This window comes from Polyodon spathula, chromosome 1, assembly GCF_017654505.1.
Source record: "Polyodon spathula isolate WHYD16114869_AA chromosome 1, ASM1765450v1, whole genome shotgun sequence".
NCBI classification, from domain to species: Eukaryota; Metazoa; Chordata; class Actinopteri; order Acipenseriformes; family Polyodontidae; genus Polyodon; species Polyodon spathula.
Window position 1 is genome coordinate 96242301 of NC_054534.1, and position 26856 is coordinate 96269156.

Consider the following 26856-nt stretch of genomic DNA (forward strand, 5'->3'; position numbering starts at 1 on the left):
GGGGCCAACCTTGGTCTCCATGGTGGGGAGGCAAGGTTGCCCATTGGGGCTGGTGCTCTAGGAGGTCGTTGACCCTGTCCCGGTGGTAGGGTTGGTGGAGCAGAGGGAGGAGATGGGGCTCGGATGGTCCGTTGAACTGGCGCAGTGAGTAGTCCAGTCTGGGTTGATAACAGGGAGTCCTCGAAGTCCTCAGCGAGTTTTACTACCTGGTCCAGGTTGTCGGGGTTGTGGCGCCGTATCCACGCTTGGGTCTCGTCGCCGACCACATGGCAAAACTGTTCAATCACTATGGTCTCACCCATCTGCGCGCTTGATTTTAGAGCTGGGGTGAGCCAGTGTACCATGTGGTCACAAAATTTCTGCGCGACCACCCTGGGGCGTATATTCGGGGAACTCTTGTACTCCCTGAACCTCACACACTGAGTTTCCTTGGTAATATTAAGACGGCGGAGAATGGCCAGTTTTACCAGGTCATACTGAGTGGCGTCGTCATCGCCCATCACCTGGTATGCTGCCTGAGCTTCACCAATCATGCAGGGTCCTATTTGACTTGCTCAGTACTGTCGGGGCCGTGATGCGGTGGTAGTCAACCACTCAAATGCCACCAGGTATGCTTCTGGGTCATCCTCCACCATCATTTTGTGTGCCCTTGCCTTTGGCGCCGTCATTCTCAGTTCTGCTGATACTGGGGGAGGTATCGCCTGCCCTACCCTCTCGATCAGTACCTCTCCTCTCTCCATCTCTCCTCCACCTCCCGTCTGCCGTTCAGCTGCTCCAGCAGCGCCGACAGTGCTGCGTAGTCCATCCCACGCTAACACCACGTGTGGTAAAGTGGTGAATACGTGCAGGTGAATGCAGTGCAGAGCGGATTAATCACACAGACAAATGATTCACAGGTGCAAGAGTGTTTATTAATGATTATAAAGTCCAGAGCCTTATGGCAAAACCTGCACAATAATAATGATGGAAGTGGTACAGCAGCGTGTATCACTCCTGTTTGTAATCCCAAAAAGCCCCATCTCTTCTCACCCCCACAAAACATAAACACAGTTCCTACAGTGAGTGAATTAAGTGCTCGTGGTGCAAAGACAGTTCCGAAGTGAAAAGTAAGTGTTGATGTCCGGGTTTAATGCTGGCTTGCGGCTACAGCTCCTGATCATGCAAGTACACTTTGAAAGACAAACAACACAAACAAATAGCGTTACAAGACAGACGAACACACAAATTACGGGCTCCTAGGTTGTTGCTAACCATCTACAAAGGAACAGATCACTGAAGCTGCGCCCTCCTATTTATACCCTCGCCCATGACCTCTAGGTTAACGAACGCATCCGCTTCTCCAATCCTCGGACGCCACGCCGTCTACCGTCCGGGTCAGTGAGCTTGGGTGCCGTAGCTCCGCCCCCTTCCTAAATGGCTGACTTCCACCTACCCTAAAGAATAAACTGTCATTCCATTTGCTTAAGGTTAATCTGTTCCTTCCTTTTTAGTGCCCTCACAGGTCAGGAAGGAGATCTAATACCAAGCGTCATTTGAACTCTGTCACAATGACCTTTGCTGCTGCAATGTGTTTGCCACTCCTATTTTTGTGTATTCTGCAAATATAACAAGTTACATACCAGGATCTAAGTATTTAATGTATATTAAGAGGAGCTGAGGACCACATACAGCACAGGGGTCACTCTCCTACTTCATCGCAGGAAGGAGAAACAGCAAGTCAGCAAGTGCAGACACTCAGCCAAACAGCTCACTGTTGCCAGCTCAGAGCAGGGCACTGCCAGGCACCAACTGGGAGGCATCCAAGCCAGTTACATGCTCCCTGCAGGACTCGCTATGATAGCCCTTCTCCACAGTGACAAATCATTTCAGTTTTGATTTATTTGTTTATTTTATGTCTTCTGCATTTTAGCTGCACTATGCAATGGTATTCCCTGCTTACAATATACTGAGACCATTTTATCATAGTTTTTACTATAAAGAATATCAACGACTTCTTAGAAAGCTGTAAATAAAGACAAAATAATTAATATGAAAGTCACAAACTACATAAAAATGTCAGCAAATGATTGACTGCTATGCAATAGGAGTCTTAATTCCATCCCTGAAATAAATACGATTATTATTATTATTTATTTATTTATTTATTTATTTATTTATTTATTTTGCAGGCACCTTAAGTCGACTTACAGAGACCAGTGTGTGTGGACTATGCATCAGCTTCAGAGTCACTTACATCTCAACCAAGAAAATAGACTTTACAAAGGTTTTTACAGTACTTAGTTTATGGAGATTTGCTACCGACCTTGACATTTGCTTGTTCCTGCCTACTAAAGCTACTTTCTTTTAAAGGTCTGAAATCTGTAAATATAGTGGGAGCTGTAGTTCGGTGTTTGCATCTTACATTTTTGTTTTTAAATTACGCTTGAATTAATTTCATTCTGTTGCAGTAAGCTTGACATTGTATCTAAATCCATATCAAGGCTGCCACCAATAAACACTTCTCTTACACTGTCTTGTACACTAGGTATTCAGTACATACTTTAATTTAATTTACTGAAGCAATACAATCATTAGAGATAGGAGCCCACTGCTTTGGATACTATACCCTGCTCCAGTTGTATGTAATGTATAACGATTTGGTAGCGGATTTTATTGACAACTTTTGTTTACGTAATATGCATTATACAAATCAAAAGATCATTTTGCATGCGAGTGACATTTCATTTGTGATTTATAGTACTCGCACATTATCAAACAGTTTCTGTTAATAGGAAGAAAAAAACACAGTGCGTGAACCTGTCTGACGAACCTTCGAAGGTTTAAAACAATCTTCGAATTCCTGCCTAGCGAACGCACCTTCGAACACAGCCCTACATTATTGATAATAATTTTTCAACATGATAAAATTATCGTTGCAAAAAAAAATATTGTGATTATCGATATTACCGATTACTGTTCCAACCCTAATAGATACAGGACTTCACTCTCCACAGAAGACTGGTTCCCCTGTTAGATGCTACACTGCCTGGTGCAGGCACTTTGTTAAATTCTTGTGTTCCCTGTTTGAGTTTCTCTAATCCGGTTGCTGTCAAGACATCGTAAGGAAAGAAAGTAGTATTTGTCATGTTTTATTAACTTTTTGTGGGGAACCTTGCCAACAGTGTGACTAGACATAAATAATTAGAATTGTGCAGTTTTAAGTTCAACTGGAGAAAGGGTTTACTTTTCGTTATTAGATTTGAAAATATATGTGCTTACTATTTACACGTTTCTTTTGTGTTATGAAAAAACAATGCATCGATAGTAAAAAAAAAAAAAAAAAAAAAAAAAAAAACACTATCGTCCTAGCCCTAGCTGGTAGTCACCATATGACACAGAGATGGTGAATGAATGCTTTAATCCAGAGTTGAAAACCCTGTAATGGAAATTCTACGGACAGATTAACTCACCAGCCGGCGTATTTCCCTCTCACAGTCCCGCTTTATCCGGTTCGTCTCCTCCTGATGCGACTGGTACGCAGTCCTCAGGTCTGCAGCTTTGGCTTTATCAGCCTGCATGATGTTATTCAAAGTCTCCTCCAATTGCTTCTTCGCCGACTTCAGTTCCAGGTTCTCCTGCTGCAGTTTGGTGCGCTCGCTGTCGAAGGCACGGCGGGCCTCCTCCCGGGCCTCACTCAGCAGGACCGTCTTCACCTTGTCGGCCGCCCCGTCCCGCAGCACGTTGACCAGGGACTGCAGGCGGTGGAGCTCGCTTTCCCGGATCTTGACGATGCGGGTCAGCTCCTGTTCGTGCTGTTTGATCAGGACCTCCCGCACTGCCTGCAGGTCCTTCATCTTCTCCTCGTGGAGTTTGGCTTTTAAGTCAGTCACCAGGACCGTGTGCTTGTGCTGCTCCAACTCTCGGCTTTGCTTGGCCTCCTGCAGCTTCTCCCTCAGTTTGGCTACCTGGAGAAGTTATATGTATTAAAAAAAAAAAAAAACACATTGTTAGTAAAATACATATCCCCTGTCAAGAATAAAAACACATAGAATGTGTGTCATCACATTTAAATTATTTATTTATTTATCTTAAAGCGCTTTACATGTTAGTTAAAAAGAGAAAGTATGCAACATCAAAAATAAGAAATTACAAAAACACTATTAAGACTAATAACAACAATAATCAAAATATTAAACAATTGAAGAAAATAATAACAATGATAAAATACAAAATTACAGAAAAAAAGCAAACAAAACAGATTAAAACAATTGTAAGTCAGGTTAAAAAGGCTAAATTATAAAAATAAGTCTTTAATCTTGACTTAATATTGACCGAAACAGCACCTCTAATAGAAAGGGCAATGAGTTCCACAATCCAGGAGCATTGCAACTAAATGCACTTTCTACTCTCCTGACATGACGATTACACAATCAAAAAGGTATATTCCGAAAGTAAACAAATACAGATACTTGCTTTGCTGCAGTGAGTGATTCTTGTAACATGTAAATGAAAACATACATAAAAAATATACATTTGCAGTTGTTTAATTGATCATTTATTGGTGCTAATAAACTGGAGATCTTGCTCCACTCCCTTCTGAGTTATTGCATTAATAGTTTCAGTTATTGCAATGGAATTGGCGTTCACAGAGTTTTCATTTCTTTAAAAAAAGTAAAGATACAAACTTTAAAATAGGTACTTTCAACTGTTTAAAACAAATTACATGTTTGTCATACAAAAATACCATTTTTATATCCTTTCAAGTTGTAATGAGGGTATAAAATTAGGAAAGGCATTTGATTGGTCAACAGCAGAAAAGGAATGGAGTGTGTTTAATTTTCCTGGCAGAATTACCTAGGAAGTGTTAGTGTAACTGTAACAGGGAGAGATCTGTGCTGACTCTGCTGGCGTGTTCACGGGCTGCAGGAAGAGGGCGGCAGTCGCCCAACAGCCGCCTGTGAGTCATGGCAATGACACGGGGAGGTGGGAAAGGGTGTGTGTGGACTTTCCCCCTCTCTGAATGGCTGGGAGGCGGGTCTTGGACGATTGTTGGTCCTATAAAATAACGCTCTGTTGTTTCCTCAGGTCTGCCCACTTAGACGCACCAAGAGTGCGGAAGCTTTGATTCAGGACCGGGAATCAGCCGGGAGAAAAGAAATTCACAGCGAGAAAGAGAGAGAGTGGGGAACCCTTGGGCAGACCCCGGCGTATTGTAAAAGAGCAGGCTAGATAGCCGACAGAGTAGGACGGTGATCCGGGTTGTGCGGGTAGTGGCGACCGGGATAACGCTGCCGAGTGCAGCACCTTTTATTTGTAGTTTTATTACTGTTTTATTTTCCATTGTTCTTTTCGCCTTCTGTTTTCATTATTATTTCTTTGAGCACCTGCGAGTGCATTTGCTGTTCGTGTACCAGCTGTGGTATTTCCGTGGTGCTGTCTATCATCGTTGATAGGCAGCCCACGGTCAACGGTGCCCTCTGCCGGAGAAAAATAAGAACCGGTCTAAAATAAAACTGGGCACCTGTGTGGTGTTTCCAAATACACCTGTCTGTCTCCTGGTCAGTGAATTACCTACACCCCTTCCAAAGTAACATACTGCGACTTTGCACTTTGCCTAGACAAAAAAAAAACGTGAGAATCTAAGTAAAATGATAAAATCCCTAAGTCGGTGATTTATGCAAATACATGTGGGGGATAAATGTAGACCACACTATTGGGATTAAATTCACCTTCACCAGCAAAGTATGGTATCCATCATCAGGAAACAAAAATATGAAGTCTATCTTAAATGGTCAATAAGATAGTGTCAAACTTTCTGAGCACTGGATAATGTGAAAGATCATGTTCTTTTGCTTCCTTGATAAATTGAAATTTGTTAACACTTTGGTGTACTGTACAACCCATAGGGTCCAGCGCTACTGTACATACTGCCCTTATTGCAGACACCAAAAGAAAGCAATGTTTTAATGCACTGACAAGAATAGAGAGCAAACAAAACAAACACCTCTTACTGGCTTATATCGTAAAACAACAACAAAATATCAGCTCTAAGCACAATCACCACTCATGGCCTCATAAGCTTTAGCCTACCGCTTATCATGGAAAAAATGTGAACCAGTCAATAAGCAAATGACATATATAAACTATTCATGTACTCGAAAAACAAATAATTACCGTTCCCACAATAACCTTAAAGTGCCTTCTAAAAAACAAATAACAATGGTGCCTGCTAGGGGTGTGATGAAAATCATATTTTCCGAGTGAATTACAGTCGGCGCTGCCTAATCGGATACTGATAAAATTGGGATTGCTGCTTAAATGGGATACAACGTAAATTGAGTAAACCACACTTAATTCTTGAAGGAGATGGAGTCTTCTGTGGTTTCTTAGGCTGCTGTTGCAAAGAAAGTTGATGTGTCAACATCGCAGGTGCGATTCATTTTGTTTTGGAATTTTTTTTTTTTTTTTTTAAATCATTGACTCATTTTAAATTATGTATTTAACATTTAATCATACTGTGGTGTTATTTAATTATTTTTCTTTCTCAGAGTGCATCTAAGTTTGTCTCAACTGCCTCTCGTTTAATTGAGACAGTACGCAATGCCGCCTCAGGGCCGGCCTATCTGTATGTGTGAACCCAACACAGGCCCTGGGCTGGCCTTAACGTGTCAATGCGGTGACCAAACCCCTACTAAGTTGAGTGTAGTAGATTAAAACAATGTCGGTTTTAAGAGGTAGCAGCTGGGACGATGTAGAAATTAATCCTTAGCGATCCATTTATTCAGCACTTGTCAGGCGCATCAGGTCCAATTTATTTTCACACACGCTGTTTTAAATCCCCCCCCACCCCCCCAAAGAGTAAAGCAGGTTTAAAAGGTATTGAATCGCAAAAGGACAGTCTTGCATCTCCAGCCAAGCCCCACCCCTTGTTTGCTGTATTTTTCACATACCTCTTTATAGACGTAAATACTGGTAAATCCTCTCCCGATCACTCGTTTTATCACCAAACTCCTCAATAATGCTATCCAAGTCATTATTTTATTACTATAACATCTCAAAAAGCTCTGCAAAGGTCTGTGATTCTTTGAGCGCTGGATGCAGAAGCAGCTATCTCCTTTATGTCCGTGTTATCTCTGTGGTGCAAGGGGCTATATGATACACCCTTTTGAGTGGAGAACTCTCAGAAATACTGAGCAGCAGGCCAGAGATAAACACACCATGGATCTTGGATTTTATGAGACCTATGGCGATCTCCAGCCCGGTAAATAGCCATGGGGAATGCACTGAATACACTGACACTTTTGACGATGGGATATAGATAGACATATAATACATTATATATATATATATATATATATATATATATATATATATATATATATATATATATATATATATATACACACACACACACACACACACATTTCAGATTGTAGCTAAAATTGTAAACCTCAATATTGATGCATACAACGTCAATTATTCAGTCACCATTAATATAATAATCTGTATTGTGACTAATGTAATGTACACGTCCTTGTTTGCTGCATTTACGCATGATCCAACACGATCGCTTCTTTCCACAGTAACCGACTGCACTGTCAACACACGCCTTTATTGTATCTTATGCAATAAGTACAGTACCAACAGTGCTGCAAAAAATAAGATTGCCATATTTACATCTGCAAATTTCCCAGCTCAATCTCTTATGTTGATTCCAGGAATGCAGTGTTACGTCACTGTTTACATTCCCCACAAGCACTTTAGGCTTCCTTTCCAGCCACATGTGAACACACTTAGGCCCCCTAAAACCTTGAATGTGAACGGAAATTTTGAGGCGGCCCAGAGACGGCCCAAGGCCGACTCAGCAAGTGTGAACGGGGTGTTAGCTTCCTTAGACTTGCATCATCTCTGCAGTGAATTGTGTGGGATTGTAGTCCTAGGCAACGTGTAATCCATGATTAAACTTGACTAGAAATGGATATCCCAGTTTCCACAGCGGTATAGTTCGACTTTATACGGCACTGTGGCAAAGTTCCCCGCCCCTGAGCTATTTATTTGTGTTATATGTTACGTGTAGTGCGTTAATGTTGGTGTATAGTCATTGTTACACAGAATATAATATGGGTTACAATGTATATTGTAAATGTATATTTGTATTTAGGCACGAGGATTGCACAGCACTTCACGTGCAGGTAAAATGTAGTACTATGCGAGTATGTGGAATTGCACTTCATTAATTCACGTTCAGTTGTACCGAGACTCCAATTGAATGATTGATTAGCAATCGAGTCTCGGTACAGCTGCATAAAAGCTACATTTTCACTCACTCGGGATTGTGTGTTTGGTGAGTGGAGAACGGGACTGGAGACGGAGGTAATTGTAATAATAGTAGTTAAAAATAGAAGTCATCCTGTTACAGGCACACATAAAATCTGACTTGCTTTCTTTGCTGATGTAATGAAAGACTGATATGAAATAATTTAGACTGCATATCTCATTTTTACATTTTGCAAAAAAAAAATTAAGATTAAAAAAGTAGGTGCCAAATGTGTCCCCTAGCTCAAAATGGTTACGAACCTCAAGTTGGAGGTCTAGTTGTACATGTATGTAAACTAGCAATGAAAGAGAACACAACACTTTCAGTGCTAAAATGTTTAATCCAAAGGGCTATTTAAACACATATGCATACAATAGTGCTTTGCAATACAAACAATAATTAACTTTTATGTACAATAACATTGTACATTAAACCTTGAACCATAAATCTATAGGCTATATATATTTTTTTGTTTTCAGTAAAATATAAAATGATGTGAGTGGAGAATTTCTTTTTTTTTTTTTTTTGGTTTTGATGCATAAAATCAAATACCAACAGTACAACATTCAAATCGCCCAGTTTATAACATGGAATAACTTGCTTGAACATGGAATGTCATTACCAATTGCGAGGCTAAAAAAACATGAAGGAATATAAAAACTAAATTTAAAAATGTGATAACTAATTCATGACAGTAATCTAATTTCTGTACTTTTTAAAGTCTGCTCAATTTAAACATGTTAAAACTGCAAACAAAATATTTGTACCGTTAACTAATACTGAGATTACATAATCGTTTCTATCAGACAGACGGTTCATTTGTTTGTAAACGTAAACAATGTAATCTAAAATGTAATTTATTTAAAAAAATACATTTAAAATTTTTTGAATAATTAAAAATAATAAAACGAAATAAAAACAAGATAAAATTTTGTTTGTATTGCCTAATACCTACAAATAAATCCACCATAGCAAATCGAGTGTATTCGTGGAACTGCAAAGACAAAAACCCTGACCAGGCTAGGAGACTAGATTTGGCCCCTACATACTATGAAATACTTTCTGAACATAGCTTATGCCATTCAAAAACACACATCATACTTGAAATCTACATACTTTTAACTATTAAGATGTATTATTTCAACCTTGATTACCTTCAACAATATGTAAATAAACACTAATATAACACGCCGCTTGATGTTAATTTTCAAATTGCTCAGAAAATGGCGGACACGAAAATGTAAGAACACTTATTTTGCTAAATGTCGCCATCTACGGGTGACTTATAGAATCAAACTTATTGGATAGATATAGTACTTTGCCTGAAGGCAGAAAGAAGTTTTTGATTTAACACATTAAACATGTGACTTTTATACCTCTGAAAACAAGGTGCCATATCTGTCCCTTAAACATGCCAAATCATTGCATTTGATATACCTGTGCTGGCCCTGTGGGCACAAAGTGAATAAACTAAACTAACCTAAACTAAAACCAAAACCACCATGTCTGCCAGTTTTCATCACTATCTAGTATTTTATTAGCAATACAGCAAGCCTCCAGTTCCACTAATGCATGCAATATGGTTGGCTCCCAACAATATCCTTTCAGATTTTAGCTGTAGATATTTCTGCTTAACATCTGTATTTTGTCGATATTTTTGTTACTCACATTTTCCACATTTTCTGTGGTGAAGAATAGTCAACCGTTTGCCAAAACTGAATGGTGAGTGAAGAAATCTTTTCAGCGGTCACACTACTTTGGAATAACATTCATGATTTTTTTTTTTTATGCCTGTGATGGCAGGGTTGTTTTTCCAGTCACTTGTAATCTTTTCCAAAGACATTGTTCTATTTTAAATATGTTTTTTTTTTAGCTGGACCATTGGCACATTTTCTCTATTTATTAAAAACTTGGATATATATACATATGTTGTGTTCACGCTAAAGTAGTGTACGTACAATCACAATAACATTTAACGAAGTGATTAGTGCAATTACACTTTATTTTGCTTATAAATATGTATTTATATGAGAATGGCTCCTCAATTTGCATAAACAGGTTCTGGTACTGTAGGTACAGTAGTCTTGTGTTTGTTTGTTTTTTTTTTAACTGTTCTGGCGTACCTAATTTAAATGGCATGCGTGTAGTATGAATTTGATGTAAGAGTCCATTTAAACCTAGTTCCCTGCAGCCTAAAATCAATACAGTAGTTCGACATAATCATAACCCTTCGTAAATATAATTGAATAGATACCAAGACATGTTTTGCAAATATGCATAAGCCATCAGCCTCTACAGGAATTAACATGTTGCTTCCTGGTGGGGCGGGTTTGGAATATTGTATCATGCTGTATTAAAAGTATGTAACTGTCCTTGCTTGGGACCAGCTGATAACATCACCAAGCTGAAAAATGCAGCACTTGACTGTTTCCATTTAAAACAGAATTTTAAATACCGAAGGGAGCAAGCGAAGCAGAAGCATTTGTACACCCTGATGCTTCAGATTAAGGTCAACATGCAGACTGCTTTGGCAAGGACGTATGGTAACTAAACCATAAGCTGAAATGAAATACTCTGAGCTGAGTGTTGAACTTGCGTATATATGCTGCTGTTTCACTCACCTTACCCACATCCTGCGAATAGGGTTGAGTAGGCTGAGGCCCTGCACATGGAAAAGTGTGTGTTCTATTTTCGTGGGTTTTTGTTAATTATTGTAAATAATTTGCGAGCCAGGCACTCTGCCCAAGCAGTGCTGCCAGCTGAGTTTGTTTACAGGGTTCCTTCACCGAGTGTGTATCAACAAAACCTCTCTGAATAACAGGAGAAGCAAGAGTTGCGCTCGTCATTTTCATGGCAGTCTGATTATAGTTCCTGTCCATTTTTATACTGCAGTTATGATTTTGCCTGTGACTTACCATTCCCTTTCACAATCACTCTACCTGGTAATATCATGGAAGTTATGACATAATTCACTCTAGAATGAATAGTGACAAAGACTTGTGAAAAGCAGCTACTTCATACTTTTACTTTTTTGTCTTTTCTGAAAACCTACTGTACCTGCTGAGCTAGAGCAGTCAGAGTGTAATCCGAAATTCATTGAGATAATGCTAAAGTACTCAAATACAGTCACTCCCATACAGCATAGTCCTTAAGTCTTAGGTTCTGCTTTAAGTCCCAATACAGCTAATTAACTACAAAAAAACACAGCTCAATAAAATGGACATATATAGGCTACTAAGGTGAAACATCTTAGTTAACAATCCGTGTAAACAAGCAAATTGCTAAAAACAGACAGATTAATACCTCAACAGCTAAATGCTATAAGTCTTCACTGCACTCTGCCCTGCTTAGCAGGCTCTTTGCAGATGTACGAGTCAGACAAAATCATTGATTCACTGCAAATTGAGCTTCAATTGAATCCACAGAAATGAGTGTGTTCTATGAAATGAATGTTATACTGTTGTGTTCAATGTGGATAAGTCACAAATCAATGATAATACAATTATACTGCAGAAGGTAAAGGTTATTCTATGAAACATGACACTGTACTTTCTTTACTACAAGAAACGGCTTGCTGTCTCGAGTGTGTTAAACTAATATGTTTTTATTGGCACACAAATCACAAAACTAAGGAATGCTGAATGTGCTGTAGATATTTTACATTTAAAAAAATGTGCAGGACATTTTTGCAATCACTGCATGAATAACTAAGTCCCCATTGTATACCAAGAATTTCCCACTCATGGAGGACTTGAGGGAAGGTGTCTCTCGGGAGTACAGCCCTCAGTATATAACCTCTATATCTCAAATGTAGACGTATTCTTAGCCACTGCAGGGTTACCATCTCCCCTGAAATGATCTAATATGCAGCCTGAGATGGTTTTATCTACAGCAAGGCTCTTTTACTCACAACCTGTTTAAATCTCCAAGATATCACTACAACCTGTCACCCCTGTTTTGTACCAGAATATAAATGAATAAGGTGTGTGTGTGGAGTCTCTTATTAAATAAGCTGTTTGGGTGAGAGTACTGCTAAGTGTAGCGGCTTAAACAAATTACATTATAAAAAAGAGACTCAACCCATAACGAATGAATAATTAATTAAACATACAAAGAGCGTTTCCTGTGGATTGCTCTACAGACAGGAAATAGAGGCACATACCTTGCCTTTCTCTTGCTGGAACTCAATCTGAATGTCTGTCAGTTTAGTCCTGAGGTCCTCATTGGCAGACTGTAGGGCATCTATCAGCACCTCAGGCTTTTCACCCTTCCCGCGGCTTCTTTTCGACATCTTTGCTAGCGTTCTCAGTCCCTCAATAACGCGGAATTAAATTAGTCTGGCATGAAGGAATCCTGTTCTGAGCAAAAGTGCTTTCAGCTCTCATCATCATCAGCTGAATCTTGTTTGTTCTGTAAGAAAGTGCAACAGAGACAGGACGACACGGTCACCATTTATCAACGTGTTAAAACAATACTTGAGCACGATAGCAAGTCAAAGGATAATGAATGCCTATTGGTCAGAGATCCTCTGCACCAGAGAGTTAGGCTCAGTTTGCTGCACAGGAAGAAAACTTAATGTGTGGTGTCCGGATAACGAGGCTTCAACTAAAATAAAAAAAAAAAAAAAAAAAAAAACAGCAAACCAGGCATCTCCTTATAAACCGATTCCGATAAATGTAATTAAGCTAAAATATCCTATATGCAATTGCAATTCACTATGCAGTTCTGAGGATATACATAAAATAAATCCACAAACAAATACCATAGGGAGATATAATATATATAATATATATAGATATATTATATATATGATAATATTTATGTATCTTATATAGGGTTTTATTATGGTATCCCTCATATACACACACACACACACACACACACACACACACACACAGGGAGATTATATATATATATATATATATATATATATATATATATATATATATATATATATATATATATATTATATATAATAATATATCTATATATATGTTATATAAATATAATATAAGAAAATATATATATATATAAAATCTTTAAAATTACCTTTAAACAAACCTGGCCCCATTTCACTGCTGTACAATCAACTTAAGAGTAGTGGGATCTAACGGATGAATATTTCAAGTTCAAAAATGTTTGTTAGCTGGTTGCTAACAGTTAATACAAAAGTGTGCTTTATCATTTAAGCATGGCAAAATAAATGGTTCAAGATCAATGTGCAATACATAAAATATTTTGTGTTCGGTTTATAGCCACCATTATAAGAGGAAATAAAAAATAAATAAAACTTTAGTTATTACTGGTAAAAGGCACAGAATACCCACTATTCTGAGAAGTGAAAGCATTGTGTAGCTACTGTATGATCAGTGCAGCCCCCCCACCCCCCAAGAAAAAAAAAACTCCCCAAACTAATCCAACTCAGCAAGAATATCCATGTATCACAAGCCAGTTAAACTCTCCAGTACAATCTTAAGGGCTCTGCTCTCCACTGAAATGCCTGGCTCTGATTAGAGAATGAATGTCTGAATGCCCAGTATTCACATGCAAATAAAGCTTCTTAAATGATGAATGAGAAATTCTGTGCCTAAGACTACTCAGTCTGGAGGGATCCGGATTACACAACCTCCCCACGGCTTGCACACAGGTCTGTTCTGGGCATTAGCTGGAGCGCACCTTCAAATAAAGCATTCATACCGTTTAACAAACACAAAAGGTCTGTGCTGTAGAAATATAGAAAATAAAGAAAAACACTACAACCAGAAAAAGAAACCCAAAATCAAAGCAGGTTAAAATGGTAACTTTATTATTGTATGTTTCCTGATGTTTTACCCTTATTGCAATATGAATCAAATCGAAGGACTATGTCCAGCAATTTACAGCACTGTATGCATCCTCCACCCCATGCAGCTCTCAAAGTCCAAGTTGCTATTGTACAGGCAGTGACTGGATGCAAAGCTGAAAGAGAGTGTCCACTCTGGAAAATGTAGACCTTATCTTATCTCTATGCATCATAAAGCAGACAACACAGTCTGTTATACAACTGCAGTACATAGGTACATCAAAATAACATGCATACTGTGCAAACAGTGGAAGTCTGCAATATATAAGACCATAAGAAAGTTTACAAATGAGAGGAAGCCATTCCGCTTATCTTGCTCGTTTGGTTGTTAGTAGCTTACTGATCCCAGAATCTCATCAAGCAGCTTCTTGAAGGATCCCAGGATGTCAGTTCAACAACATTACTGGGGAGCTGGTTCCAGACCCTCACAATTCTCTGTGTAAAAAAATGCCTCCTAGTTTCTGTTTTGAATGCCCCTTTGTCTAATCTCCATTTGTGACCCCTTGTTTCTTTTTTAAGGTCGAAAAAGTCCCTTGGGTCGACATTGTGAATACCTTTTAGAAATCTGAATGCTTGAATCAGGTCGCCACGCTGTCTTCTTTGTTCAAGACTGAATAGATTCAATTCTTTTAGCCTGTCTGCATATGACATGCCTTTTAAACCTGGAATAATTCTGGTCTCTCTTCTTTACATTCTTTCTAGAGCAGCAATATCCTTTTTGTAGCGAGGTGACCAGAACAGAACATAGTATTCAAGATGAGGTCTTACTAATGCATTGTACAGTTTTAACATTACTTACCTTGACTTAAATTCAACACTTTTCACAATATATCTAAGCACCTTGTTGGCCTTTTTATAGTTTCCCCACATTGTCTAGATGAAGACATTTCTGAGTCAACAAAAACTCCTAGGTCTTTTTCATAGATTCCTTCTCCAATTTCAGTATCTCCCATATATTTATAATGTACATTTTTATTTCCTGCGTGCAGTACCTTACACTTTTCTCTCGTAAATGTCATTTGCCATGTATCTGCCCAGTTCTGAATCTTGTCTAGATCATTTTGAATGACCTTTGCTACTACAACAGTGTTTGCCACTCCTATTTTTGTGTCATCTGCAAATTTAACAAGTTTGCTTACTATACCAGAATCTAAATCATTTAATGTAGATTAGAAATAGCAGAGGATCTAATACTGATCCCTGTGGTACACCACTAGTTACCACACTCCATTTTGAGGTTTCCCCTCTTGTTTTCTACATGTTAACCACTCCTTAATCCATGTACATGCATTTGCTTGAATCCCTACTGCGTTCAGTTTGAGAATTAATCTTTTATGCAGGACTTTCTCAAACGCTTTCTGGAAATCTAAATAAACCATGCCATATGCTTTACAATTATCCATTATCAATGTTGCCTCAAAAAAATCAAGCAGGTTAGTTAGACATGATCTCCCTTTCCTAAAACCATGTGGCCAGCTCGTCCCTCAACGCAGGGGCTGCACTGATCAAGATGGCAATCAAGACAGTGTTCTTGGAATGCAAACATCTGCAGAAAATCACCAGAATGCTGAAGGATCTCAAGAAGGATCTCTTGCAGTCCTGTGCAATGTATTGTGACAAGCAACAGATACGGTAAAAGTAGTCCAAATCAGAGGAACCTGTAGCACTTGAGTTATGAACTTCATGGTCCTACTCACTCTCAAGGCCATTCTCAAATACTTGGGCCTGTCAGTGACATAAAACATAAAGGTTTTTGTTCTCAGGCATTTGGTCTTCATGCTCACAAAGGAATGATAGGATTAGATAGAATGGAAGTACTGTAGGAAACAGAAACCACAGCAAACAAACAGCAGGCTTTTACAATAAAAACTTCTTTGGCAATGCAAACATCCTGTTTGGTCAATCACCACGAAACTCCTATTTAAATAGCACAGTGGCCATGTCACAGGAGAGATATCCTTCTGATTTGTTGCTTCCTCAGCTCTGTTACAAAGATGGATAACTCATTAGATCATACTGGGAGCTGTCATAGCACACACACACACACACACAGTTCCAATCTCTGCTCTTCCTTCTTTAAAGTCATTATCGATTCAAAGACTACGCTTTGTCATCATTTCAAAAGCTGTCCTGTGTCCCTCAGTGCTTCACACACAAATCAATACTCTTGATCACTTGGCTTCCTAATTCCAGGACAATCCTATGAGGAATTGTTGGAATTTTTTTATAACCACCTGTATAATTCTGAATATATAATACATGTGAGAATTCTGTGAGAATTTGTATAAATGAAAATGGCATCAGCGTGTATAAACACACTCTACGTGCACACAAACAAACACCTAAACTACCAATATAATGACCTAAAAATGGACAAAGTATGGAGATTTAATGGCTGCTGTTGATGGAAACTTCAGAGTCAACTGCAAGTTTATGCAAATCAACATGCAACACAATCTTTTGCTTCAACATCTTCTCCACAATGAGTAACTAACTATAATAGCACAAAAAGAGATACAGTGTGGCTACAAAGTCAGTGGGGTGTATTTTAAATGATCTAATATCGTCGCTCTTTAATTATGCAGTAATCCTATTGCTCTATTGAAGTAACAACAGTACTCCACATAAGAAATACAATGAAATAAGGTCAGCAAAAAAATCAGGTTTAGAGCATTTGTTCCCAACCTGTGGTCTGCAGACCACTTGTGGTCCGTGAGTAAACTCCAGGTGGTCCGAAAACAACTCTCAAAATTCGGTTACCCATTTCTGCACAATTCACACATTATGCTACCACAAGATGTATAACTAAGCAACATAACAAACAGCTTTAACCACATTATATAAGATTATAAGATATGCATGTAGTCGGCATTTTCAGCCTTTCCTTGATTTATTTTTATTATTGTGTTTATAAATTAACATAGAGCTATAAATTGTATATTACTGCTCCATTTGATGCAGTACCAAGCATCGCCTTCAAAGCCGTCATTAACTAAAACAGCTTTCTAATGTGAAGCAAATACTGACTAAATAACTTCCACACTAGGAAGACACATTTGTCTTGTCAAATACAGACACATTTTTTTAGCCAGCATGATTTAAAAAAAAAAAAAAAAAACACACACACACACACACACACACACATTAATTTCTAATCTGTGCTCACTCTACTGCTTGTGTTCACTGAACTTCAGGGGGAAAAAAAATAAAAAAAAACATAACCTAGCTGTCCCGCACCGTTTTGCTCCACATAAAAGTAGAGCACTGCATTGAATATTCCTCACTCGGTTGGAATAACTAAATTAAAAAATAATAAAAAAATACAGGGTGTTTACAGGGTATAGGAATATACCTATTATTTCAATACATTTTAGAGAGGTTAGCTACATATAGTAACAGAAGCTAATATGAAACAAAAAAGGGGCTATTTGTAGATTGACTTGTGAACTGTACCAGTGTGAATGATCAAATTCAGCTCCATGTTATTATATGGGTTTATTCAGCCAGGTTTAACATCTCACAAGTGCAATAAATTGCGTTAGAATGGATAGATTAACTTGCTACACGAGGTAACGGTTGGGGCCAGCACTGGTATTACATTTACTGAATCCAAGGACGACCCAAGCCCCAGTGCATTGTTTATTTTTGTCAGGAGGTTTTGTCAAACAAAACTCTTAAACCTGCTCAACTGAGATGCCATTTATCTAAAAAACATTCAGAATTGAACTTTGTTTTTTGTTTTGTTTTTTTAAACAAAAGAAACGAGAACTTTGCCATCAGCAACATTCAATGTGCAAAATGTCAACATTCCTTACTGACCTGGGGCGAAGGGCACCAAGCAGGTGTAAGCGTTGCTATGGCATAAGATGGCCGCAAATTTTTTTTAGAGTGCACCAAGCAGTCGTAGGACTTATTCAGGTCCTACTAGAGGGTATGTGTAAGACTGGCGTAGACAGGCAAATAACATAGGGAATAGAGGCAGAAAGTTAACCTGCACGGTCCATTTATTCAGCGCCTGTCAGGCACATCAGGTGCAATTTATTTTCAGACGCGCTGTTTAAAAGTTTTGGTTCCCCCCACCACACACAGTAAAACAGGTTTAAAAGGCACTGCATATCAAAAGGACCCTCAGTACTGCATCTACAGCCAAGCCCCACCCCTTGTTCACTGTATTTTTCACATACTTCTTCATAGTCGTGCATACTGATAAATCCTCTCCTGATCACTCGATTTATCACCAAACTCCTCAATAATGCGATCCAAGTCATTACTATTTCAAAAAGCTCTGCAAATGTCTGTGATATTCTTTGAGCACTGGATGCAGAAGCAGCTATCTTTGTTTATGTCCGCGTTATAGCTGTGGTGCAGGGGCTGTGTGTATTGCTCAGATCCGCCCCTTTTTTTTTCGGCTTCTCTCGACCATTGAAAGGTTTTCTCGACTTTTTCCGGAGAAAAAACAACTAGAGACCTGTCATCTTTTTGCTGATGTCGGACAGGGTCCGACATCAGACTGGAAAGGGAAAACTGTAATGTCAGACCGCAAACGGTTATGTTTAAAAGCTAATCCGCTTTGAATATTGTTAAATAACTTTTAGTTTAGCAAAAGCCAAAGATGGCTGGAAGTAGTAACGACGGCGTAGTTTTCGCCTGCTTGGTGCACTCCGCCCCTGGTAGTGAAGATTCTCATTAAGTGAGGTACGTTACATAAATACTTTACTTTCTACACATACTTATACACATACCAATTAGTTTAAAAATACTGCTGTAAAAAAATGCATGGCAAGTGGTCCATGGAAAAAATCCAAACACAAAAGGTGGTCCCTACATTGAAAAAGGTTTGAAACCACTGATTTAGAGCACTGAAATACTGTAGACCCAGTACAGTATTAAGGCTGAAATGCTCCTGACAAAAAAAATAAATTCCCCAATGAAATTTGTGCAGCTTTATTATGTGTGGTGGTGTTCATGAGTCTTGTTGTCCATCATTTAGTGCTTCTTCTATACCTGTGAGTAATATTATTTTTCTCTTTACATATGATTAAGTTTATAACCACCCAAACTTGTTGCCCTTTTAAATTACATTGTCTTTAATTAGTCAGCTGTGGTCAATTCTAATCATTTACTCATGTTTATCTCCTAAACAGCAGGAGGCTGAATTGCTACTTTGCCAGATGAGTCGCCTAGAATACTTATTTAAAAACAAAACCTGTTTTTACAGTGCTCATATGTTCCAGTGAATAGTGTTCAAAAGGTTTATTTTCTTCCAGTAACATAGCGGCAACTTCCACAATTCATTACATATGTAAGTTGAGTAAAACATTCGTTCTCCGAGGCATTTCAACATCATTCATCTGACGTTGGGGTTAAAATATTTTCTTCAAAGCTAATTTCTGCCACCATATGGGATCGTGACACAACCACTAATTTCTATACTGAATGCCACAGGCTTCTAACAAATATGACAATTACACACCCTGCTAAATTCAGGATACGAACCTTAAATAATAACATACAGTAAACTCATTTTGTGTCATTTGTTGTGCTTTAAATGAAAAGTTAACCATGTTCACGTATGTGGGGTGCATTTGCACCTCTTTCGCCTTACGTGTCGCCCAAGTATTGTCGCTAATGAAGGGTTAATGTTGAAGCACATTGTTAACATGTTATTGGTAACAAACTACTGTAGGAGTATTCACTTCAGTTACAATAATACACAAAAAAGGGTTGGCATATGCAATTACTTCTGCTACAGTAACTGACACTTAGAGGTTAATTGTTCACAAGGTAAGCAAGAACTCCAGCAGTTTTATTTTTCCCAGCAGCAAGTTAATGTGAATTTTCAGAGCCTGTTATTTATCTAGCTGCTGGCAGTACAAGAAAATACAGCATTCTGCAAGCTTTTAAGTGAATTATAAAACATTATGACAAGCGATCACCACAGCCACAGGGTCTGATGGCAGATTCAACCTTTTCTGTTAGCTATTCACAGCAGCCTATCTGTATTTCCCCCCTCAAAAGCCTATTAAAGGTTGCACATAAACTGTCTAGATTATTAATTATTTTTATATATTTTGTCTTGTATATAATTAATAACATGGCTCCAAGAGCTGGTCATCAGATGCCAAATTATCAGGAAGTTGATATGTAAAATTTCAGAGCTAACCAAGATCCGTACAGTAAGTACAACTTACACATTAACACCGCACAGAACACTTGTCCTTTGTAATGAATACTGATAGTAAGCATATACCCTAGTTTATTTTATGCAATTCCATGTTTCTTATTTAAGATTCAACCATAAACGTAAAACAGGTTTTTACCATACTGTATATTTAGTCTGTTTCACAGCAGTACTATACACAGTCTGCCAAAATATACCCCTACATTTCAGCATTATTGGTTTTAACTAAAAATCAACACAGCACAAGTCTTTCTGACTCACAGTATATTGTTTCCCCTATGCTGATTATGATTTCCATTACATGAGAGTAGATGTCAGAACTTCATGCTGATTTGAACTCGGCTCTCGCCAAGATAAGCACCAACTAAGGCGTAGCTTTACTGTAAATTAATGTGATCCATCTGCATCTCCATCCATTTGCGTTTCTTTCCATCTGATGACGAAGATATCCTTCTACCTGGTGTTGATGGCTGAAGTGTAATGCTGGCTCCAGGGATCAGCTTATTTTGCCTCCCCAGCACATCAGCACACACAACGGCTGCGAAGCTGGCTCTGGGGATCAACCCAGTGCGGTCTCCCCAGCGCATCAGCATGACAACCGTTTGGATTGAGCTAAGTAGGGTCCATCTCTGGGGTCTTCAAGTGGGAACCTTCTGTCCTCTGTGTTTCATCTACTAGCCCACGACACCTCAAGAGGACTCAACAGTGATTCTGGTGTCATCACCCCCCTCCGTCCCCCACTCAACTCAATTGTAATTCATTAGACAATCAATTGCAAAAGAAAGCCAGTCAAGAAGTGAAGGCTATGCTTTAAGCTTAAGCAGCCATGAGCCAGTGATTGTTAATCCATTAAATCTGTATCACCAATAAAGAGGGTTTATCAAAAAGACCACAAACTAGACACATGTTTATACGAAATCATTGAGCTAAAACGATTTTTAATCATCACCTCTTTGACAAAAACATGAAGTAAAGTTTAATTTAATAAATCTTTCATTTGCCTGTACTGTACATGTAAAAGGCATGTGCTACTGCATGCACCTAAAAACTCTTGTTACTGAAAACTTTTACTGAAATAAAGTTTTGAAATCAAGATAATTTATGGAATTTATCAACAACTTCAAAACCTCTCGATTATAAAATCTTCAGCTCCATTCTACTGATCCCAATGAAACAGTGAAGGTCAATGCAGACAGACTGGTGGCTCTTACTAACAGTCACAATAATTTAAGGCACTCCATGATCATCAGCTCTTTAACAACAATTTTCTGGTTTAGGTGATTGCCAACTGGTAAAATACTACTTAGTTAAAACTGGCAGAAGTTTAACAAGCACAAAACCTTTTGACCTCCTTTATAATGATTAATCATAGGTATATTATTAAAACTAGACATCAACATAAGACAGTTCTTTGGAGATCAAATGTAAGGAGTTAACCTTGATAAACGCACCAAATAAAATTAGAACAATCTTGATCAAGATGCTACAATGGGGCTTAACAAACACACAACAATGATTTCCTGTTTAAACAGTTCCTGGGCAAATCTTTTGAAACTTGAAAGAGAATCGTTTTTTTTTGTTTGTTTGTTTGGTTTTTTTCCCCCCAATGTTGAATTACAATGAAATCTCTCCTTCATTGCATAACATTATTCTTTTTTTTTCCAACATAAATTGACCAGCACTATAGTGCTCCCTCTCAAATGCTGTTGTTGGGAGAAATCTCTTTTTCCATTGTGTTGCTATTGTAAAAAAAAAAAAAGGTAGTTTTATAAATATAACTTTACTTTTAATGGAAGGAGAGGCAGTTAATTTTATTAAACTGTCTGCATATACATACACACACATTTTTTAAAACTATTTTCTAACTGTAAATTCAAAGATATTCGATAGAAATTAGTTTTAATATGCCTTAGCAGTTAATAAACAGCTATTTTAAATGCTCTCTCCAGTAGACAAAGCCTGAACTACATTCCTCAGACACCCCAATATAAATGCAAGTTCAGTAGCATACAGCAGTGCCTCCAGATGCTTGCACATCTGAGTAGAATGATCTAATGCCCTTGGTTCAGTTAATTCTGGAGCATGCATCCACTGTAATGGCAAAAAGCTGTCACTCTCAGGACTGATGGGGAAGGGAAGACAGGATGAATTTGCAAGGATCCACACCCAGAGGCACCACTTGCTTCACAATACAATGGTCTCAATTCAAGAAAAGGATACAGACCCAGGGCTCACTACTATTAAACAAACAAGATATTCTAAAAAGACAGCATCATGTTTAACAATCAAGGAGGGGTGTAATTGGTTTGCAAGTTATTTATAGCAACCTTTAACCTTGGAAAGCTTGAAAACATTGTAAACAGAGTTCATTCAAAGATGCATTGCTTGTGGGTGATGAACATCAGTCTATGACCAGCTTGAGATCTGTTTTAAGCTCAGTCACGGCCATTAAAAAATATACAGCAAGACGGCTACTGTTCTAGTCGTTCATTACATTTACCATCTACTTATTTACCAGAGGAAACTCAAGATTGACCTTTACTTGAATGCGTGTGTGGCTGATTAACGACTATTTTAAAATAAACATAAACAAAAATCTTGGCTCCCGAGTGGTGCATCCAGTAAAGGCGTTCTGCATGAGTGCAGGATGCGCCCTATAGCCTGGATGTCACCGGTTCGAGTCTGGGCTATTTCACAGCCAACCGTGGACGGGAGTTCCCAGGAGGCGGTGCTCAATTGGCTGAGCGTCGCTGTGGGATGGGGAGGGTCTAGGTCGGCCAGCGACCCCTGTAGTCTGGCCAGGCTTGTCTGTTAGCTGCCCGGGAGCTGCGTTGTCCTTCTATGGCGAAGCTCCTGGGTGGCTGCATGGTGAATCCGCAGTGTGTAAAGAAGCGGTCGGCTGACAGCACATGCTTCAGAGGACAGCGTATGTTCGCCTTCGCTGCTCCAGAGTCAGCGCAGGGGTAGTAGTGGTGAGCTGAGCCTAATAACTGGCCATTTCAAATTGGGAGAAAATAAAAATAATTAGCAACGACTAAATTAAAAAAAAAAAAAAAAAACCTTCATCCTACTCAGAATCTGCTACTACATTTTTAACAGTGTTGTTGTTTTAACTTTAGAATTGTGCCTTATGTTCCATGGACTTCATGACATCTAGACAGGATAAGATATAGTGGAACCTGTAAGTGACTTATAATGCAATCTGTCTTACACTGGAATGATGTATACAATATAACAAAATTGTTACCTTTATAATGAAATGTCTAAACTAGTTTTGCTGCTCGGGTTTGAACTTAAGACAGCCAACACAATTTATTTAAATGCAATGGGAGCTGTCATAACCGTTGCCAAGGCAACAACAGTTCTCAAATCATGATTCCTCCCCCACATTTGAAAATTCCCGACTGATTCAAAAGAAATGTGTGCACCCTCTTCTATGTAAAAGGTGCGAGTCTGTGTGGTTCACTTAAACACGAAGAGTATGCAGAAGAGGACTCCGGATGAGAGTCTACATCACTTTTCATTGTTGGAATACTGGAATCATGACTTTAGTAACACTGCGCCAAGGGTTATGCAAATATTGTAGCATATTCTATTATCTGTTGGAGTGGATTTTTAAATAACACGCTCAAACTACAAAGCCACCAAATGGAATACATCTTAACTCAATGTTGTTTCGAAGAGTTCAGTGACTACCTCTCACGCTGAGTGTATTCCTCACACACTCTTTACTGCGTCAGTCAATTTCACATTATGATAATAAATAAAAACAACTATATAATTTCATTCGTACTTATGGTTGTTCATTTTTGTTAACTAACAATTTGTGTTCAAAGCAAAGCAAACCATTTTATTTAATCTCCTGACTAAAGGAATTACCGTTTGAATGGATCAGGGCTGCTGGTGGTAGCTGCTAGCTTGTTGTCTTCAGAGGTTCAACAGTTTTCTGCCGTTTAGACCAAAACAAATAGCAATTTGTTTTATTATTTTTTCCTTTCCACTACCGCTGTCAGGCCTTACTTTAAGTCTCCCACTCAGTGTTCTGTCACGTTGCGCATCCGTTTGTACTGTAAAGTGTAACAGCTGTGTGCATTGTCCAATCAGAGGAGTTCAAGGTTGAACCTCTCATGAATGACAGTAAACAGCCCAATCACAAACATAAATTTGAAACACTTGGCAGACAGCAAGCATATCATTGGTTAGTTGCGAGTGGCAGTTCATGTTTACTGATGGAAAGCGGTACTGATTGAAGCGTATTGAGGACACCAAAAAAAAATATTATTTTCAGCACTTTTTTTTTTTCCTATAACACAGTGGCTAAGCCACTGCCTGGCAGAAATCTGGGGGGGGGGCACATGACCAGGCATGCCCCCTCCTACGTGTCGCCTCTGACTATAGCCATTAAACACAAACATATTGCAAGTCATTAAATCTAAATTAAATAACTGACAAAAAGCAGATAATGTAGTTGCTGCTAAAAGGTTCCAGGGGTTGTGAATTATAATGCATCTTAAAAGGGCTAACTGAATTATCATGTTACATGCATACACAGATACAGTACATTTTTTTTTTTTTTTTACACTGAAGCACCTCAAACAATGTGATAGACAGTGCTGCAACTGTCCTCCAGTGGAAGAGTACAGCATGCCTGTGACAGGGTAGTGTCTCAGCCCAGGTTGGCTACAGGCAGGAATTAGAGCCAGAGACATAACAACCCGCCCTCCCCCCAAACGCCTCCAGTAAAAAGGTCTATTTAAGCAAATTATTATTTCAATTAAGGGTACAGTCAAGCAATTGAGAGCTCAGTTGGAATGAAAACCAGCAGACACAGGGGGTCCGCAGGACCGAGTTTGAGAATCCCTGCTATAGAAAATGCAGTTTGAACTACTTCCCCAGAGTTACTCACTGGAGAAAAGCAAAGCTTTAAGCCAGATATCTTTTCAAATGAATTCTTAGGAAGAAAGTTAATGTGTCCATTCAGGCGTCAGTCATGCCAAATCACAACCAGCCCGCTAAACCTTGAATAAGACTGGCCACTCCGTTAAATGAGTCCTCGGCGACCAGAGTACATCTTGAAAGCAGCGGATGGCCTACATTTACCACTTCATTTCCTCCCACATTACAGAAACATGAAGCGACTGAACGGAAAGAACAGAAACAAGCTGTGCCTTGGATCCTTATAAAAAAGCTGGGATCAGATCACACCGATACAGAAATAAGATGACTAAAATAAGACACCATTCTTCTATTTAAAACCATAGCCTGTGGCATTCCAGCACACCGACTCAAACACTGTAAGCTGGCTTCACGAGCCTTTACTTTCATTGCTTTTAAGTTTCTTGATTCATTTGTGTCCAGTATTCCAACAATCAAGTGGCTCAATTGAAGAACTGTACATCATACGGCACACTGATCCATTTCACCACCGTTCAAGCACAGCAGGTGATGAGAAGGCAGCAAGTGCCTAAGTCTGGGAGAGGTGCTTGAGATAAAAATCAGTGCTTTATTGTACGATGTTGAGTTCAGCTTAATTATCTGTAGTTTCACCCTCTCTGTATAGTACCGACTTTTTTTTTTCTTCTTACAAATTGAATCTGCCCTCATGACTCAAAAATGGTTCCCAATGTGATTAAATATATTCAATATCAGAATTTGGGGATAGGCCTGTATGAAGACTGCTTTCAACCCTTTATTCAGGTTTATTTTCTTCCCATACAGTAAATGCTCCCACACCAAGCTTAGCTTGTTCAATGGCATTTTAATTCTGTCACCTGCATTCTCAAAACTCAACTTTTTTCTGACAGCTGCATTTGCTTTGTTTTGAGGGAATTTGGGCAGTGACATCCTTTGACAGTTTGAATTTTGTGATACAGTACTGCAATTGGTCAAAACAATATAGTCTAAAACATCAAAATATCATTCAGAGAGTGATAAACTGCCATTCTAAAATTCTGCCGCTGTGACACTTTTCGCAGTGTCATTTTTTTGCCAATGTGTGATCATTCTACTTTAAATAAAAGGTGTGTGATATGTGCGGCATTCTGCCACTCCCTGCTAGCAGTGCCACACTGCTCATGTGTGTCCTAGGCTTAACAGTGCATATATATGAATACAAGTCAACAACTGTATTGCTCCTTACAAAAAACACTTAAAAAGGCAATACATTACATATACTGTGAACATAGGAACTTAACTGCAAGTCAAATTTCCTAATCTAAATATATATTCTTTTAGACACAAACATAGGCCTACAACACATTTTAAATGTAAACCTGAATGATTGACTGTTTTAAGCTAAGTGCAAAAACTATAACAAATATTCACAATTGCAAAAAAATGTCACATTGCATACTACACCCAGAGCGCTGCAAAATGCATGATAACATATCTCTCAACAGTCTGTGCAATATAATGTTCCTGATAACGTGAGTTAGCACAGACCATTAAAACCACCCAACAAGCTAGCGCTTGTATAAGTTGTTTCTTTACTTTCCCCAAAAAGAGATCACAAGGTTAGCCATCTCATTTGCCATGTGG

The 26856-nt window shown here is 38.7% G+C and overlaps 1 protein-coding gene across 2 annotated transcripts in view; it reads right to left on the minus strand.

The window, feature by feature from the left end:
- Positions 1-26856, minus strand: part of LOC121324724 (janus kinase and microtubule-interacting protein 1-like) — a 93950-nt gene that overhangs the window by 41914 nt on the left and 25180 nt on the right. For both annotated transcript variants that reach the window (XM_041266867.1, XM_041266876.1), the window contains exons 2-3: positions 12459-12706; positions 3450-3944 (exon numbers count right to left, since the gene is read on the minus strand). In XM_041266867.1, coding sequence (XP_041122801.1) covers positions 3450-3944; positions 12459-12587 — 624 coding nt within the window. In that variant the 5' untranslated portion in view covers positions 12588-12706. The remainder of the gene's footprint in view (positions 1-3449; positions 3945-12458; positions 12707-26856) is intronic.